The 21,463-nt window shown below is 36.2% G+C and overlaps 1 protein-coding gene across 2 annotated transcripts in view; it reads right to left on the reverse strand.

Moving 5' to 3' along the window:
• Nucleotides 1-21,463, reverse strand: part of LOC135210924 (carboxypeptidase D-like) — a gene marked incomplete at its 3' end in the record, with an annotated part of 572,526 nt that overhangs the window by 175,390 nt on the left and 375,673 nt on the right. For both annotated transcript variants that reach the window (XM_064243890.1, XM_064243891.1), the window contains 1 exon segment: nt 20,822-20,981. In XM_064243890.1, the coding sequence (XP_064099960.1) occupies nt 20,822-20,981 (160 nt within the window).

Here is a 21,463-nt window from a genome sequence, read left to right on the forward strand (position 1 = left end):
AACAGCTAATTTAAAATGTGCAAACATTACCACAATCGCACGTATGATTTTTTCGGAAGAGTTACCGCCCGGACGTAAGGAAAATGTTATTTTTTTCATAAATTCACCATAAATCGAAATATTGTGCTAGAGACTTCCAATTTGTTACAAAAATGAAGGTAAATGATTGAATATTACTAAAATAGAAGAGTTTTACTTACAATTGCGTTTTTCGACCATTTCGGTAGTCAAAATTGACCGAAGGTTGAAAATTTTTCACTTATCATTTTTTATATGAAAATATTTCAAAACTGATAAAAGCTACATCCATGGGTTGTTTTTAGTTGTATTGTGCATGAAATTGCGCACATTTCCATAGATAAAACTTTATGTAACGGCTAATTTTAAAATGGTGCAAACATTACCACAATCGCATGTATGATTTTTTTCGGAAGAGTTACCGCGCGGACGTAAGGAAAAAGTTTTTTCATAAATTCACCATAAATCGAAATATTGTGCTAGAGACTTCCAATTTGTTGCAAAATTAAGGTAAATAGTTGAATATTACTATAATATAAGCGTTTTAGCTTACAATTGCGTTTTTCGACCATTTCGGTAGAGTCAAAGTTGACCGAAGGTTGAAATTTTGGCACTTATCGTTATTCATATGGAAATATTTCAAAACTGATAAAAGTTACAATCATGAGTATTTTTTTGTTGTATTCTAAATGAAATTGCGCACATTTTCATATATACTACTTCATGTAACGGATAATTTAAAATGGTACAAAAATTATGTCAAAGATACAAAATAATTTTTGAGATGTGTCACTGATACTTTTTAGTGCGTTAAGAAAGAAATTTGCGCTTGCGCGCCTGCGTAACGATTGTAAACAAAACAACGCCTTGATCCGTGAACTCTTAGCATCCCCCAAGGCGCGTGATTCAAAAGTTTTCGGCTGGTAGGCCTATAAGTATTTTTCCGCGATTTGTTAAAAACTTTTTGAGTCACGTAAGTACGTCCATTCGGCATACGGGAGACATTTTGACTCGACGTTTAATACGTCCATTCGGCACTTAAGGGCTAGTAACATGAAACTCAACCAAAATAAAAATTTGAGAGAAAAGTGTTTTAATCAAGACTATTGGGCATGAAAACACTCATTTTACTGTTTTCACTATAATAAAAGATAAATATGTAAAGCTTGTAGTATTCTGATGAGATAAAGTGAAAATATCAAACAGAATCCTTTGATTTATGTTTATGCAATAAACATGGTCTTAGCACCATCTACTGATGAAAAAAAACTAAATTTCTTTCATGAATGATACGTATTTAAGTGATATTTACACTTAAAAACACTTCATATAGCAGCATAAAATAACCTTGTCCCATGTAAATAGAGTATCTTGAGAATCATTTGCTCTAACTAGAAGCAAGAAAGTCGCTCTGATTTGAGTTCAATGCAGAAGAACAAACTTACCCCGCAATCGCCCTCAGCTGATTTCCAAACCAACACAATGATTACTATGTTTGTACTTCATAATATAAACAAATAGTACAGTAGTATCTAGCAGTGGCCCAGGTATAAGCCAATCTCCATGCTGGGAGTTCTGCCCCCAATAATGGGGACCCACTCCCCACTCCAAACGTATTGGTAAGCTTCCGGACAAAAGCCAAGAGTCCCATTCCAAAAACCAACGCCCCCTGGATTCTGATGAGCTGGTCCCTGGAGATGGTTCTTCCCTCAAGAGAGCAATGGGAAAATCCCATCACTATCTCTTAAGTACAAACCATATTGGGTGGTAACTCACCACCACAATTCCTACAATTAGCTTCGAATTCATACCCTCTCCAAACCCCAAGCACTCCCAGACTCACCCAACAGGTAAAACTTTGCAAAAGTGGAAATGTCCACGCCAGTTATACCAAAAGTTTTGTAGGCATTCCATCAAGGATCCAGCCTTCGCAAGCATGAAGGCAGAATCCCTTACCCCCTACCACGTGAAAGAACCTACTCGAGGGGAATAAAAATATTAATGAACTATGATGAATAAATAACTAAAAGGAAAAAAAAAATTTTTTAAACGTTTTTGCTGCAGTAGTGATGTTTCATTACCCAATTATGCCTTCATGCCTACACCTAGGTATCTACATATGCAGCAGGATTATATAATTTTTATGTTTTATTCTTAATTTTTCATCTTTTACTATGACGTTTAATTCAAATGTTTCTTCATAGGTTCATTATTTATAAAACAATTGAACTCAAAGTATATATATATATATATATTTTTTTTATATATATATATATATATATATATATATATATATTATATATATATATATATATATATTATATAATATATATACATATATATATATATTATATATATATATATATATATACTATACTCTATATATACATATCTATATATACATATCTATACAGGTACTATCCTACTTACAACCAAGTTTGGTTCCGATCCATTGGTTGTAAGTCGGAATGGATGTAAGTCGAACCTTTGCTATATAATGCCTACTTAGTACAATCATTATTTCAATCTTTTTACCATAATGTACTTTCTACTAATACATTCTAATCATTTATGTAATAGTATATATTACGTACAATCAGGCATTGAGTTACAATGGGGTTAGGTTCTTGCATGCATGTCAGAAGTTGATTCTTAAGTAAATTGGTTGGCAATTAATTCAGTCTACAGCTACAGTTAATACCAAATGATGCTGCAGATAGGGCACGGTAACTCAAAACTGATGCTGCCTGAGTGATGAGAGTTCTCATGTCTGAGTGATGAGAGTTCTCATGAGATGGCACAGTGCCAAGTAAACTCAATGGTCAACTGTCTGAAGTAAGGTTGTAAGTACGAGTGGTCATATGTCGAGTAGGTGTAAGTCGGATAGTACCATGTATCTATCTATATATTATATATATATATATTGATATATATATATAATTATATAATCATAATAATATATATACATATCTATTTACCTTATCTATCTATCTATCTATATATAAATATATTATATCCTTCTATCTATATATAATCTAATAATAAATACTCCATATATATATCCATATATATATATCCATATCTATCTATCTATCTATCTATCTATCTATCTATCTATCTATCTATCTATCTATCTATATATATATATATATATATATATATATATATATATATACATATATATATATATATATATACACACACATATATATATATAACATACATACATGCATACATACATACATACATACATACATACATACATACCATACATACCTATATATATATATATATATATATATATATATATATACTGTATCTATCTATCTATCTATCTATCTATCTATCTATCTATCTATATATACTATATATCTATATATATATATATATATATATTATAATATATATATATATATATATATATATATATATATATATATATATATATATATATATATATAATAATATATATATATAATATATATATTATATATATATATATACATATATACATACATACATACATACATACATACATACATACATCATACATACATACATACTACATACATACATACATACATACATACATAACATACATCATATATATATATATATATATATATATATATATATATATACACAGTAGTACCTCGAGATACAAAAGGCTCTACTTACGAAAAACTCGAGATACGAAAGCCAATGCGAAAAATTTTACTGCTCTACATACGAAAAGTTTTCAAGATACGAAAGGCTGTTGCTTTAAATTCCCGAGATTCGCCCGGACCACTGAGAACAATTTTAAAACTCCCGCGCCGCCAACTGAGTAAACTCACCACCATCCTCCCGCTCTCCCATTGATTCCTGATGCTAGTCACCCCATAAGGTCCTGCTCTCCTATTGGTCAGCCTCTACCCCTTCTGCTTTAAGGGGGCTGGCCGGCTAATGCCGTTTTTTAACGACAGGACTTTGACATTCATACCACTTAATAAGGTGACTTGGGACATCTCCAAACCGCATATGATTTTTGCCTCTGACCTTCGGTTTTGTGACGCCAGGGCAATTTATCCCGAAAATTACCATTTTTCAAATTCTATCTCCTCCCTTGATATTTAATATTAAGACCTGGGATTACTACCATATATAGACCTGATGTCAACCTCCAATCAAATGGAGAGTTTTTTTCTAAAAGTCATTTTTTTGCTAGATATGAATTTTTCAATATGGTAAAAAAATAAACCCTATAAATCACGAGAAAAAAATTTATAAAAAAGACGAAACAAAAATTGGAAAAAATGGCTCTATTTGATTGTTCTATAATGTCTTTCTGAGTTATATACCAAATTCCAATGTTATAGCTTCAAAACTAAGTGAGGAGATAGATTTTGAAGGTCAATAAGTATAGTTTGAGATACGGGCGTTCAAAGTTTTCCTTCGTATTTCTATAAAAGACAATGTTAATAAATATGATTATTATGAATGTATATTTCTTTTTTGTGTATTAATAAACCAAAACTATTTTTATTATCATAATTTAATCATAAATGATGATCCTTTGCTAATATATCGTAGCCTGGGGCACTGCTTGAGGCAAGATGGGGCATCCTTCCTATGTACCCCCATCCTCTCCCCTTCAACCTAACTCGGCTTATTACAGCGAATTTTCTTCTGTATGTTAGCGAGATGTTTGCCTTGTATTTTCCTCTTTGGCATGATGACATTCTTGCCGAAACAAAGATAAACAAACGTAAATGCAAGAGAATGTCAAAGGTGAAACTCGAAGGTGTACTCTCTTTTTACAAAGACAATTTAATAAATCATGATTATTATGAATTTCATATTCCATTTTGGGTATTAAAAAACCAAAACTATGTTATTTATCATAAATGAAGATCTCTTTGCTCAAAGATCGTAGCCTTGGGCACAGTGTGACGTGTGCTGTCAGGCAAGAAGGGGGAGTTACTAGGCAACCCTCCCCTCTCTCTTCACTAACTACGCGTATATTATGATATTCTTGAGCGATTTTTCTTCATCTGTATGTTAGCGAGATGTTTTCCTTGTCTTTTCCTCATTGGCATGATGAACTTCTTGCCGAAACATACATAAACATAAGTAAAAGGAAGCGAATGTCACTAGGTGAAACTCAAACATGTAATCTACTTGAAGTCTATGGTCCAACTGATTCATGATTGAACCAAGTGACCAACCAGATACTAGCTTCAGACGCTTCTGCGAGCCACGGAATCTCTACAGATGCCATTTCTCACAATTTCTTTGCCAATAATTATCAAAATTTACGATAACAGAAGAAATATTGCATTTTCTTTTCATACGGATGAATGTTTTAGGCTTATTGAGTTTATGTTTACTAATTACCCTGTAACTACGAAAGTAAGAGGAATTTTGACGAATATTTCGTATACGTATTCTCAATTCCCATATGAAGCTCCATGAATTTTTTCATGACTTTGCATTTTTCGCCCAATACCACCATATATAGGGGTTCCGGCCGGCCCCCTTAAGTATTCTATTGGTAAAAGGTTGCTGTAAATTGAAAAACTTATTCATGCAATACATTTAATAAAAAAAAACATTAGGTAAAGACAGAATAAAGAATAGAAATTAATGGTTATTATACTGTTTGGTAGTTTCAGTAGTTGAAGAGAGATAATGAAAATTTATGGCTTACTGTGTAAAAGTGATTGCTTGGCGATCGTTCCATACTCGTAAGTGCTGGATGTAAACAGACATTTGGAAGCTTTTTTTTGTTTGTTTATTATAGTTAATGGTTACTTAATAATTATTTGAAATGAGTACATGCAATACATTTAATAAAAAAATTGTGAATTAGATATCATAAAATATAAAATAAATCACTGTCAACAAATACGTAATTTTTAGAATTCTACTTCTTTTTTATTATTACGTTACGTATACGTATGTTTCATTATAGCTGTCAGTAACTCGGTATCTCCATTAGGTAAAGATAGAATAAAGAATAGAAATGAATGGTTATTATACTGTTTGGTGGTTTCATTAGTTGAAGAGAGATACTATTGACAATTTATGGCTTACTGTGTGCTAGGAAAAGTGATTGCTTGGCGCTCGTTCGATTTTCGTAAGACGGGTAAGAGCTGAATGTAAACAATCGATTGGAAGGTTTGTTTTTTGTTTGTTTGTGTATTATAGTTATTGATTAATTAATAATTATTTGAAATGAGTACATACTGATTATTTATACATTTTATTGGCATATTCTAAGCTCTTAGGTTTAGATGTCAGAATCATAGACTAGGCTACAGTAGCAACCGCTAACATAGGCTAGGCTTATTGCTAAGGGATATATGCTAAAGTACTAATATATGCAGTAACAAAAATGGGGTTGAACATTGCATGCAGTTGAATATTACTCAAGTATGTACAGTATTTTGCCTTTTTGGAGTCATATTTCTTCCGTCGTAACCCTAGAACATGTGTTTTAGGCCTAGAGATGTAATATACTGGGTTGTTTTTGGAGGGCTTGGAACGGATTAGGCATTTTACATGTAAAATGTGTTCCAAGATACGAAAATATCATGATACGAAGGCCGTCTCGGAACGGATTAATTTCGTATCTCAAGGTACCACTGTATGTATATATATATATATATATATATATATATATATTTATATATATATATATATATATATATATATATATATACACACACACACACACATATTTATGTTATATAAATAGATACATATATACATATACATATATATATATATATATATATATATATATATATATATATATATATATATATATAGAACTACAAATGTCCTTTAAATATCTAATTCGCTCTACACTCGGAAATTAATCACGGTATGTGATAGACTTATATATATATATATATATATATTTATATTAATATATATATATATATATATTATATATATATATATATATATATATATATATATATATACACACACACACACACACACACACACACAAACACAACACACATATATATATATATATATATATATATATATATATATATATATATATATATATATATAAAGGAGCCCATAAAAAACACCAAAATATAGAGAGAAAAGTAACTATATTCCAGAGACTGCTGTCTCCCTCTTCAGGTAGATTGCCTGTGGATGGACCTCTTGGTATAAATACCACCTTTTCTGTAAACTTTTCTCATTCATCTACCTGAAGAGGGAGACAGCAGTCTCTGAAATATAGTACTTTTCTCTCTATAGTTGGTGTTTTTATGGGCTCCTTTTATTAGATGGAATTCTGTTGTAACAGAACATTTTTACCAGTCACATATATATATATATATATATATATATATATATATATATATATATATATATATAGTGGTACCTCGAGATACGAAATTAATCCGTTCCGAAGCGGCCTTCGTATTATGAGTTTTTCGTATCTTGGAACACATTTTACATGTAAAATGCCTAATCCGTTCCAAGCCCTCCAAAAACACTCTAGTAAATTATATTTCCAGGCCTAAAACACATGTTCTAGGGTTACAACGCCGATCCGACGGAAGAAATATGGCTCCAAAAAGGCAAAATACTGTACATACTTGAATAATATTCAACTGCATGTAATGTTCAACCCCATTTTTACTGCATATATTAGGACTTTAGCATATGTCCCTATGCAATAAGCCTAGCCTATGTTAGCGGTTGCTACTGTAGCCTAGTCTATGATTCTGACATCTAAACCTAAGAGCTAAAAGCTTAGAATATGCCAATAAAATGTATAAATAATCAGTATGTACTCATTTCAAATAATTATTAATTAATCATTAACTATAATACACAAACAAATAAAAAACAAACCTACCAATCGATTGTTTACATTCGGCTCTTACCCGTCTTACGAGTATCGAACGAGCGCCAAAGCAATCATTTTTCCTAGCACACAGTAAGCCATAAATTGTCATTATTATTTCTCTTCAACTAATGAAACTACCAAACAGTATAATAACCATTCATTTCTATTCTTTATTCTATCTTTACCTAATGGAGATACTGAGTTACTGACAGCTATAATGAAACATACGTATACGTAACATAATAATAAAACAGAAGAAGAATTCTAAAAAATACGTATTTGTTGGCAGTCTGATTTATTTTATATTTTATAATATCTAATTCACAATTTTATTATTAAATGTATTGCATGTACTCATTTCAAATAATTATTAAGTAACCATTACCTATAATAAACAAACAAACAAAAAAAGCTTCCAAACGTCTGTTTACATCCAGCACTTACGAGTATCGAACGATCGACAAGCAATCACTTTACACAGTAAGCCATAAATTTTCATTATCTCTCTTCAACTACTGAAACTACCAAACAGTATAATAACTATTCATTTCTATTCTTTATTCTATCTTTACCTAATGTTTTTTTTTTTATTAAATGTATTGCATGAATAAGTTTTTCAATTTACAGCATCCTTTTACCAATAGAATACTTAAAGCACAAGGGGTAGATGCTGACCAATAGGAGAGCAGGACCTTATGGGGTGACTAGCATCAGGAACCAATGGGAGAGCGGGAGGATGGTGGCGAGTTTACTCGGTTGGCGGCGCGGGAGTTTTAAAATTGTTCTCGGGGGTCCGGGCGAATCTCGGGACTTTATAGCAACAACCTTTCGTATCTTGAAAACTTTTTGTATGTAGAGCAGTAAAATTTTTCGCATTGGCTTTTGTATCTCAAGTTTTTCGTAAGTAGAGCCTTTTGTATCTCGAGGTACTACTGTATATATATACGTATATATAGACATAGGTATCGCAGCTACAACAGACATCCTGGCCCCAGAGAGAGAGAGAGAGAGAGAGAGGAGAGGAGAGAGGGAGAAGAGAAGAGAGGCGAGAGAGAGAGAGAGAGAGAGAGAGAGAGAGAGAGAGAGAGAATTTTCCAGTATATCCTTAGACTACAAAGTCGGCTGCACTTATTAGACACCCACTAAGATACTAACACTTGCCCCCCCCCCCCCCCCCCCCCTGCCCCCCCCCCCCCCCCCCCCCCCCGCCCCACCCCCCCTACTGTCAGGTTTTCTTGACATTTGTGACAGACTCGGCCTCCCTTCTGTTTCCAAGGCTCTGGCAAAAAGATGAGGGATGATATATATTCATTTAAAATTTTAAATAACTTATTAATCCTTAAACGCCTATTGGACGTATTAAACATCGACGAAAATTGTCTGTTGGGTGCTTAACCCATTAACGCCGAAAGGGTATAATAACAATTGTCTCCTGTATGCCGAGGGGATCTTGGAGTGAGCGCCGAAGTGTAAAAATGTTTTTTTTCAAAAAATCACAGCGCGCTTAGTTTTCAAGATTAAGAGTTCATTTTTGGCTCCTTTGTTTTGTCATTTCCTGAAGTTTAGTATGCAACCATCAAAAATGAAAAAAATATCATTATCATATATAAATAATGCGATATATGATAGTGCAAAAACGAAATTTCATATATAATTGTATTCAAAACGCACTGTGAGCAAAACGGTTAAAGCTGACGAGTTAATTTTTTTTCGTTGTATTGTACACTAAAATGCAATCATTTTGGTATATAACACATTGTAAAACGATCAAGGCAACACAGAGAAAATATTATCACAAAATGATGCATGAATTCATAACGAGCGGACGTAAAAAAATGTTTTTTTCAAAAATTCACCATATATCTAAATATTGTTCTAGAGACTTCTAATTTTTTTCAAAATGAAGATAAATGATTGAATATTACTATACTGTAAGAGTTTTAGCTTACAATTGCAGTTTTCGACCATTTCGGACGAGTTAAAGTTGACCGAATGTAGAATTTTTTAAATATATTTTTTTATATGCAAATATTTCAAAAATGAGAAAAGCTACAACATTAAACTACTTTTAGTTGTATTCTACATAAAATTGCACACATTTTTATATATAAAACTCTATGAAATGCCTAATATGAAATGGAGCAAATATTACGAGAATGCGACGTACGCATTTCAGAGATTTGCGGCGGAGAATCCGCACACGGAGGGAAGGAAAGTTTTTTTTTTAAATTCACCATAAATCTAAATATTGTGCTAGAGACTTCGAATTTGTTTCAAAATGAAGATAAATGACTGAATATTACTAGACTGTAAGAGTTTTAGCTTACAATTGCGTTTTTCGACCATTTCGGTAGAGTCAAAGTTGACCTAACGTGTTTTTTTTCTATTTATCGAAATTTAGATGCAAATATTTCAAAAATGAGAAAAGCTACAACCTTCAATTATTATTTGTTGTATTCTACATAAAATTGCACACATTTTCATATATAAAACTTATGTAACGGCTTATCTAAAATGGAGCAAACATTACGACAATCGGACGACAAAATTTCTGATTTTTTTCGGAAGAGTTACCGCGCGGACGTAAGGAAAATTTTTTCTTTTCATAAATTCACCATAAATCGAAATATTGTGCTAGAGACTTCTAGTTTGTTGCAAAATAAAGGTAAATGATTGATTACTAGAATATAAGAGTTTTTAGCTTACAATTGCATTTTTCGACCATTTCGGTCGAGTCAAAGTTGACCAAAGGTTGACATTTTGGCACTTATCGTTATTTATATGAAAATATTTCAAAACTGATAAAAGCTACAACCATGGGTTGTTTTTAAATGTATTGTGCATGAAATTGCGCACATTTCCATATATAAAACTTTATGTAACGGTTAATTTAATATGGTGAAAACATTACGACAATCGCACGAGAAAAATGACGTTATTATGATATAACAAAGTTTCATGTATACTTACCTGGCAGGTATATATATATAGCTATATCCTCTGTCGCACTGGCAGAATTTTCAAAACTCGCGACAACCGCTAGATCACTGGTAGTTCAGGTGATCGCCACCCCGTTCCCGTGGCGCTAGCGCTCGGAACCATTCCCATTTTCATCAGATTTTCACTGAACCCTGTCTCCTGAGGGGAGGCGGATGGGAATTTAATTATATATACCAGCCAGGTAAGTATACATGAAACTTTGTTATATCATAATAACGTCATTTTCATGTATGACACTTACCTGTCAGGTATATATATAGCTGATTGACACATCTGGTGGTGGGTCAAAGACAGCAACATCGTCAGAGTTTAAAACTTTAATTAAATTTTAAAATACTCTTAGGTTCCTTACCTGCTAAGGTAGCTGACTTCATAGGTCTGCCTCTTAGCCTGCTAAACCTTATTAGCTTTCAACTAGGATGTGACCTGAGTGTTGAAGAAGCTATCAAAAGGGTCTGACAACTGGACGAGACCAATTCGTTGACAGTAAACCCTAGCCCTCTCTCACCACGGGCATTCATGCTAGGAAATGTTAGTTCACCTGAACCACACACACTCACATTATACCTAACAAAGGCACTCCATAGACTGAAGAGGTAATAAATCCTCTCAGACAAGCATAAAAACACAAAAAACTAATTAAAATCTCCTAGCATGTTAGAAAGTTATGGGGTGGCAACTCCTTTGCCCAATACTGCACCTGAGGATACGTAAGGGCCCAAAGTTTGACAGTTGTCGAACGTTGTTTTGACGTTTCTAAGATAGTGAGAGGCAAAAACTGAGTTAGTCCTCCAAAACGTTGTTTCAATATTATCTTTGAGGGCCATATTTGTCATGGCTCTGCTGGGGTCCTTCACAGAGCACCAAAGTGATTCTGAAGTACCTCTAATACTCCCAATTCTCTCTAGGTAATGGCACAAAGCCCTTACTGGACAGAGAACTCTCTCTTGTTCTTGTCCCACAAGATCTGACAAACCCACAATCTCAAAAGACCTTGGCCAGGGATGAGATGGGTTTTCGTTCTTGGCTAAGAATTCTTCCTGAAAAGAGCATACTGCCTTGTCATGTTTCCAGCCCACATGTCTACTAATAGCTTGTAGTTCACTAACTCTTTTCGCTGTGGCCAAGGCCACCAAAAAGATGGTCTTTTTAGAGACATCTCTTAAAGAAGCCTGACCCATTGGTTCAAACTTCTTAGTTCCCAGAAATTTCAGAACTATATCTAGGTTCCAAGAAGGAGCCCTATAGCAGTGTTCTTTCCTTGTTTCAAAGGACCTTATGAGATCTCTCAGATCCAAATTGTTAGTAATATCTAATCCTCTGTGCCTGAAAACAGAGGCTAAAATACCCCTGTAACCTTTGACTGTCTGCGTACATAATCCTGCTTCCTCCTTCAAATACAGAAGGAAGTCTGCAATTTGGGTCACAGAGGTACTGGAAGAAGAAACCTTTCGACTCTTACACCACTTACGAAAGGACTCTCACTTCGCCTGGTACACCTTGATTGTAGAGGATCTTCTTGCTCTGGCCACAGCTTTGGCCGCTTCCTTAGAAAAACCCCTTGCTCTGACAAGTCTTTCGATAGTCTGAATGCAGTCAGACCCAGAGCGAGGGTGTTCTTGTGATACCTGTTGAAGTGAGGCTGTCTGAGTAGATCTACTCTTGTTGGAAGTGTTCTTGGTGTGTCGACTGCCATTCCAGTACCTCTGTGAACCAATCTTGGGCCAGCCAGTAGGGGGCTATGAGAGTCAGTCTCGTGCCTTGACTCTCCCTGAATTTCTTCATAACTTTTCCTAGAATTTTGAACGGAGGAAAGGCGTACGCATCTAGGCCTGTGCAATCTAGAAGGAAGGCATCCACTGCGACTGCTTGACGGTCTGGGACTGGAGAGCAGTATGTCGGTAGCCTCTTCGTAGTTGCGGTCGCAAATAGGTCCACCACCGGACGACCCCATAAATTCCACAGACTCTGGCATACTTCTAGATGGAGGGTCCACTCTGTAGACAGCAGTTGACCTTCCCTGCTCAACAGGTCTGTTCTCACATTCTTCTCCCCTTGAATGAACCTGGTGATCAGGGTGACGTTCTCCTACTCTGCCCACAGGAGGACTTCTTCCACTAACTTGCACAGTGAAACTGAGTGCGTTCCTCCTTGCTTGCGAATGTATGCCAGAGCTGTGGTATTGTCCGCATTCACCTGCACCACCTTGTTGCGGATCAACGCCTTGAACGCTTTCAAAGCCAAGAAATCGCCATCAGTTCCTTCCTGTTTATATGCCAAGCCGCTTCCTCCTTGCTTCAACGACCTGACACTTCTTGAGGGCCTAGAGTCGCTCCCCAGCCTGGGTCCGAAGCGTCTGAAAACAATACAAGGTCTGGGTTCCTTAGCTGGAGCGACGTCCCCTCCGCTAACTTTCCCGGGGTTAGCCACCATTGTAATTCCTTCTTGATCTTGTAAGGAATCCGAAACAGGAAGGAATCCGGTTGCGATTTTCTTGGCCATACTTCGTTCAGGAAGATTTGTAAAGGTCTCATGCGAAGTCTTCCTAGAGAAACGAACCGCTCTAGCGACGAGAGAGTCCCCAACAAGCTCATCCACTCTCGCGCCGAGCATTGGTCTTTCTCTAGAAAGGCTTGCACTTTCCGAAGGCACTGAACTTGCCTGTCTGGTGACGGAAAAGCCCGAAAAGTCACTGAGGAAATCAGAATCCCCAAATAGATTATCTCCTGTTTGGGGATCAGATTCGGCTTTTCTAAGTTCACCATCAGACCCAATTCGTTTGTTAATTTCAACGTTACTTCTAAGTCCTCCAGACACTGTCATCTTGATTGGGATCTTACAAGCCAGTCGTCTAGGTATAGCGATACCCTGATCCCTAGAAGATGCAGCCACTTCGCCACGTTCGTCATCACTCTCGTGAACACCTGCGGAGCCGTGCAAAGTCCGAAGCAAAGAGCTTTGAACTGAAATACCCTGTTCTGGCTCATAAACCTTAAATACTTTCTGGATCCTGGATGAATGGGGATGTGGAAATATGCTTCTTGAAGGTCCAGGGTAACCATCCAGTCCCCTGGACGTACCGCTGCTAGTACTGATTCGTTTGTTTCCATAGTGAATTTTGTCTTTTCCACAAACAAATTGAGGTGACTTACATCAAGCACTGGCCTCCATCCGCCCGAGGCTTTCACTACCAAGAAAAGCCTGATGTAGAATCCTGGAGACGAGTGGTCCAGAACAGGTTCTATTGCTCCTTTCCTGAGAAGCGGATTTGCTCCTGCAGGTCCTCTTCTTTCTCTGGATCGTGGTAATGGGACCCAAGGTCTCTCGGTGATGTAGAAAGAGGAGGCTTCTTTAGGAAGGGGATCTTGTAACCTTCCCTGGCTATCTTGACGACCCAAGGGTCCGCTCCCTTGTTGTGCCAAACTGCCCAAAAATCCTGGAGTCTGGCACCAACTGATGACTGGAGGACTTGTACATTACTGCTCGTTAGCTGGCTTCGACCCTCTCTTGGGAAAAGCCCTTTTAACTCTAAAGGAGGAGCGAGAAAATGTTTTGCCTCGAAACGGCTGTTGAGGTAGCCTTGACTCCTTCGGAGTCTTCTTAACCCCTTTTGGTGGCAAAAATTTCCTTACAGAAGAAGTCAGCATGTCCTGAGTCGCCTTCTGTGTTAACGATAATGAGATGTCTTTAACCAAATCTGAAGGGAAAAGCTGATTTGATAATGGGGAGAAAATCAACTCTGATTTCTGTGCGTTGGACACGCCTTTCGCTGCAAAAGAGCACAGGAGGGACCTCTTTTTCAACACTCCTGCCGTAAAGAGGGACGCTAATTCGTTCGCCCCATCTCTCAGGGCTTTGTCCATGCAGGACATAATACTGCTTGGCAGTTGAGGAGTGGACGAATCCTTTTCCTCTAATGTGCGAGCCAGCGCTCCCAAGGACCAGTCAAGAAAGTTAAACACTTTGAAAGTCCGGAAATCTCCTTTCAGAAGATGATCCAGCTCTGAGGACGTCCACCAAACCTTGGCCGTGTGCAGAGCATGCCTGCGGGAGCTGTCAACAATGCTGGAAAAGTCCCCCTGGGAGGAGGCAGGAACTCCCAGGCCGAGACTTTCCCCTGTAGCATACCAGACCCCCGACTTCGAGGCCCACTTGGCTGGAGGAAAAGAGAAAGAAGTCTTCCTTGCTTCCCTCTTCTCCTTCAACCAGGTGTCAATCCTTTGAAGGGCTTTCTTAGCAGAAATCGAAAGAGCCATCTTCAGAAATGATGATTTCTTGGGGTTCTTGTTCCTCGAGAACTGCGAAAGGGGGGATAACGTAGCTGAGGGTTGAAACTCCCCTTCGAAGATAGAAAGGAGACAATCAGTCAACTTTTTATAATCAGAAGACGGAGCTTCCATATCTTTCTCCTCTTCAGAAGCTAAGTCCCCAGCGTCTTCTTTGGCTGAAGAAACCTCCTGTAAGCCTACGTCTGTACGCATATCTTCCACTTGTTGATCCAAAACTTGTTTAGCATGAGAATCTTGCATCGTGTCCTGACAAAAATCTTCTCGGAATATTCGGGAAGAAGAAGGGTTAACGTCCTGCCGCCTGCGTCCTGCGTCCATCGCTTGATCTGCGTCTGCCGTACGTCTATGCGGTTTCTTGCGTCCTGCATCCTGCCAAACTGAGCGATCGTCCGTTCTGGCAGTCACCGTGCGTCCTGTTCGAGAAACCGAAGTACTAGGAGGAGGCGGCACACTCCGATCATGCGTCCTCTTGGAAGACTTAACAGGGAGAGACGCGTCCTTACGTCTCGAGGAAGGCTGATCCGCTGCTTCCCAAGACTTAACCAGGTCGGATAATTTTCCTTGCATTTCTTTGATAAAGTCTCTAGACTCCGTCTCCTGACGTATCACATGAGAAGGCGGAGAGTGACGTCCTGAAGCACTTGTCCGACAAGGAGAAAAGACTTGAGGTCTGCATGAAGGCGACGATACAGGAGAGCGGCCCCAGGACGCAGAAGGATAGTCCCTCTCAGGAGAACCGCCTGCCATCGAACGTCTAGCATCCTCCCTTGAACGAAACGTTCTCCTCCTTTTAACAGGAATATCTTCCTCATCCTCACTTGATGAAAAGATCTCGGGGCTACTCCATCTCTCTTGCTCGTAGCCGATTTCGTCCTGAAATGAGGTTGGTCTGTGCGTCCTCTTGAGTGGACGCGATTCATCCGCATAACGCCGATACTTTCCTGACGCCGAACTATCGGAAGACGTAACACACTTCCCAGTGACGCCTTTTCTACGGTGCACTGCTGCAGCCTGGGACGCAACAGGACTGCCTGAAGGGACGATTGATTGCATGGTGACCCCTCTCGCCTCCCTTCGACTGTCGACATGCCTTCTCCCTTGGGTCTGGGAGCTTGGCAGCGGTCTAGGTCTAGGAGCACGAGAGAGACAATCAGCCACCCCCTCCACTACACTGTCACACACATCAAAAACACCCACTTTGTCAGTAAGACGCTGAATCTGTTCGCCCATAGACGCTAGGGCAGCAAAAACTTGTACATAATGAGAGTCCTTCGCATCCTCAGAAACAGCAGCAGGCGCAGGAGAAACCTGAGGAGAAGGTGCTACAACTTCTACTTGGGAAGGCGGTGGAGAAATAGATACTGAATCATTCAAGGCCTTACTAGAAGAGCCTGACCTCTCACTCCGAGACACAGTTCTCCTAACTCGGTCTTTCTCTAATCTCTCCACATATTCCGTGAGAGTCTTCCACTCCTTTTCATTCAAACTCTCACACTCATTACATCTATTGTCCCAAGTACACACACACTCCCTACATTTCTTACACACAGTGTGAGGATCTACCGAAGCTTTCGGTAGTCTCACCTTACATCCTTCTTTCACACATACTCTAAAGGTCACACCAGAATTAGACATTGTAAGAAAAAATCCAAAGCGATTGCCAATGTAACTTTCCAATACGATACCAACGAATTCTCCACAATAGTGAAAAGTCAGCAACGAGTTCGAAATCCTAGCAGTTAACCCTCAACGATGTTGACAGTTCGGCTGGCAGAGAAAATCTGATGAAAATGGGAATGGTTCCGAGCGCTAGCGCCACGAGAACGGGGTGGCAATCACCTGAACTACCAGTGATCTAGCGGTTGCTGCGAGTTTTGAAAATTCTGCCAGTGCGACAGAGGATATAGCTATATCTATACCTGCCAGGTAAGTGTCATACATGAAATTTATTATTTTTTCGGAAGAGTTACCACGTGGACGTAAAGAAAAAGTTTTTTTCATAAATTCACCACAAAATTAAATATTGTGCTAGAGACTTCCAATTTGTTGCATAATTAAGGTAAATGATTGAATATTACTAAAATATAAGAGTTTTAGCCTACAATTGCATTTTTCGACCATTTCAGTAGAGTCAAAGTTGATCGAAGGTTGAAATTTTGGCTCATCGTTATTTATGTGAAAATATTTCAAAACTGATAAAAGCTACAATCATGAGTATTTTTTTGTTGTATTCTACATGAAATTGCGCACATTTTCATATATAATACTCCATGTAATGGCTAATTTAAAATGGTGCAAAAATTATGTCAAAGTGACAAAATAATTTCTGAGATGTGTCACTGATACTTCTTAGTGTGATAAGAAAGAAATTTGTGCTTGCAACAATTGTAAACAAAAAAACGCCTTGATCTGTGAGCTCCCAGCATCCCCCAAGGCGCGTGATTCAAGTTTTTGCCTGGTAGGCCTATAGTATTTTTCCGCGAATTTTTAAAAAAACTTTAATTATCGACGTACCATATGTCCAGTCGGCACCCGACAGACAATTTATGTCGACGTTTAATACGTCCAATCAGCGTTAAAGGGTTAATTGATGTATAATACGTAGACGCAAACATTTTTTTTTTTTAATTGTGGAAAAATAGTTATAGGCCTACTTTACTTGGTGAAAACTTTTGAATCACGCACCTTGAGGGATGCTGGGAATTCCCGAATCAAGCTGTTGTTTTGTTTACAAGCGTTATCCAGGCGCGCATATGCGAATTTCTTTCTTCTCGCACTAAAAAGCATCAGCGAAACATCTCGGAAATTATTTCATCACTTTGACATAATTTTTGCACCATTTTATATTAGCCGTTACATAGAGTTTTATATATTAAAATGTGCACAATTTCATGTCGAATACAACAAAAAACAACCCATGGTTGTAGCTTTTATCAGTTTTGAAATATTTTCATATAAATAACAATAAGTGCCAAAATTTCAACCTTCAGTCAAGTTTGACTCTACCGAAATGGTCAAAAAACGCAATTGTAAGCTAAAACACTTATATTCTAGTAATATTCAATCATTTCCCTTCATTTTACAACAAATTGGAAGTCTCTAGTAATATATTTCGATTTATGGTGAACTTTTGAAAACAAAAATTTCCTTACGTCTGCGCGGTAACTCCTCCGAAAAAATCAGAAATGTTTTTGTCAGATTGTCGTGATGTTTGCACAGTTTTATATTAGCAGTTACATAAAGTTTTATATATGAAAATGTGCGCAATCTCATATAGAATACAACAATAAACAACCCATGGTTGTAGCTTCTATCAGTTTTGAAATACTTACATATAAATAACGATAAGTGCCAAAATTTCAAACTTCAGTCAACTTTGACTTGACCGAAATGGTAAACAAAAAGCAAATGTAAGCTAAATCTCTTACATTCTAGTAATATTCAATCATTTACCTTTATTTTGCAACAAATTGGAAGTCTCTTGCACAATATTTCGATTTATGCCGAAAACATCAGAAATTCTTTTGTCTGATTGTCGTAATGTTTGCACCATTTTATATTAGCCGTTACATAAAGTTTTATATATGAAAATGTGTGCAATTTTATGTAGAATACAACAAAAAACAACCCATGGTTGTAGCTTTTACCAGTTTTGAAATATTTACACATAAATAACGATAAGTGCCAAAATTTCAACCTTCAGTGAACTTTGACTTGACCGAAATGGTAAAAAAACGCAATTGTAAGATAAAACTCTTATATTCTAGTAATATTCAATCATTTACCTTTATTTTGGAACAAATTGGAAGTCTCTAGCACAATATTTCGATTTATGGTGAATTTTTGAAAAAAAAAAAAAAAAACTTTTTCCTTACATCCGCGCTGTAACTCTTCCAAAAAAATCAGAAATTTTTTCGTCAGATTGTCGTAATGTTTGCACCGTTTTATAATAAGCCATTACATAAAGTTTTATTAATGAAAATGTGTGCAATTTCATGTAGAATACAACAAAAAAACAACCCATGGTTGTAGCTTTTATCAGTTTTGAAATATATTCATATAAATAACAATAAGTGCCAAAATTTCAACCTTTGGTCAACTTTGACTCGACCAAAATGGTAAAAAAACGCAATTGTAAGTTAACACTGTTATATTCTAGTAATATTCAATCATTTACCTTTATCTTGCAACAAATTGGAAGTCTCTGGCACAAAATTTCGATTTATGGTAAATTAAAAAAAAAAAAACTTTTTCTTTACGTCCGCGAGGTAACTCTTCCAAAAATAAATCAGAAATTTTTTCGTCAGATTGTCGTAATGTTTGCACCGTTTTATATTAGCCGTTACATAAAGTTTTACTTATGAAAATATATGGAATTTCATGTAGAATACAAAAAAAAAATAACTAATGATTGTAGATTTTATCAGTTTTAAAATATTTTCATATAAATCACGATGTGCCAAAATTTCAACCTTCGGTCAAATTTGACTCGACCAAAATGGTCGAAAACTGCAATTGTAAGCTACAACACTTACAGTCTAGTAATATTCAATCAATTACCTTCATTTTGCAACAAACGGGAAATCTCTAGCACAATATTTTGATTTATGGTGAATTTTTGAAAACAACTTTTTTTTTATGTCAGCACGCTACAAATTCATGCATCATATTGTGATAATATTTTCTCAGTGCTGCTTTGATTGTTTTATAATTTTTTATATACAAAAATCATTGCAATTTAGTGTACAATACAACGAAAAAATAATTAACTCGTTAGCTTTAACCGTTTTGCTCACAGCACGATTTGTATACAATTATATATGATTTATTTTTTTGCGCTGTCATATATTCAAATATTTATATGTGATAATGATATTTTTTTCATTTTTGATGGTTGCATACTAAACTTCAGGCAATGACAAAAAAAGGAGCCAAAATGAACTCTTTATCTTGAAAACTAAGCATGCTGTGATTTTTTAAAAAACTTTTTTTCCGCTTCAGCGCTCACTCCCGAACGCCGCCGGCATACAAGACACTCTTTCAGAAATACCGGCTCAGCGTTTAAGGGTTAATTTAAAACTGAAATCTTACTAATTCACTATATGTAGTATTTTCTTTAATAAAATTATATTTTTGCTGTTTATATTAACATTATCATTCTAAAATTATTTAAACATTTATTTATCATAGAAAAAACATACATCACAGAGAGAGAGAGAGAGAGAGAGAGAGAGAGAGAGAGAGAGAGAGAGAGAGAGAGAGAGAGAGAGAGAGAGAGAGAGAGAGAGAGAGAGAGAATCATTATTTTTATTATTTAATATACTACTCTTATTAACCTTAATAGTACAGTAATAAACAATATTAATGTCTGAAAATTAGTAATAATTTTTGTCATAAAATGTATTTAGTCATGAAAATAACATCAAAATACACTAATTAGTGAATATTTGCTGTCAGAAAAACCTGTGAATGAGCGAGTCCTGCGAATAATTTTTAGGTAAGTTGCACAGAAAACTCTGCAAATAGGTGAGTCTATGAATCTCGAGAATGCGAATATGGGGGTGTATTCACAGTCTTCTCAATTCATAATGAAGTAACAGCACTACAAGGAAATCAAATACAGGTATACTATAATTTTTGCAGAAATATTTACCTCATGAAAACTCCACCAGATTCTAAGGAAAGCGCAACATGTGGGTGGATCTGTTCCATCAATTTGACTGTTGCTTCTGCATATGGATCGCTTATCTCGGCTGCAAACAATGCTCCAACTTCCCTTTCCATTTCACTCGTTTGACTATATCCACACATACCTATAAATGTCAGTTCAGAAGTAAATCAATTAATTATTCACGAACTGTAAACTGATCTTAAAACTATTAAAAAATGCCACTTAAAATTAAATCAACTTTGGATGAAATAATTTTATAGGTAGTAAGCATTAGTCTAAACATATACCACTAACATGTAGTGTATATTCAATGCAGGTTATGTTCTAATTAAACAGTACTCTTCCATAATAATCTCACTGATCTGCATTACATCACATATGCACAATGAATGATGTGATGCTTAATGAATGTTCTGAAAACAAGCATTTACACTCAGATTCCTCTTAAATGAGTGATGCATCTCTAAACAAACTGATAATCATTAGATGATCACTCATTCAATCCTTTCAATGCATACATTAATATTACAAAATTAAGATAGCAAAGTATGACCACATGTAGTCTATTATTAACTTAAGAAACTTTTAGCCTAAAACATTATTGCCAACTGAGTAGAATATGTG

Source organism: Macrobrachium nipponense, chromosome 4, assembly GCF_015104395.2.
Source record: "Macrobrachium nipponense isolate FS-2020 chromosome 4, ASM1510439v2, whole genome shotgun sequence".
Taxonomy (NCBI): Eukaryota; Metazoa; Arthropoda; class Malacostraca; order Decapoda; family Palaemonidae; genus Macrobrachium; species Macrobrachium nipponense.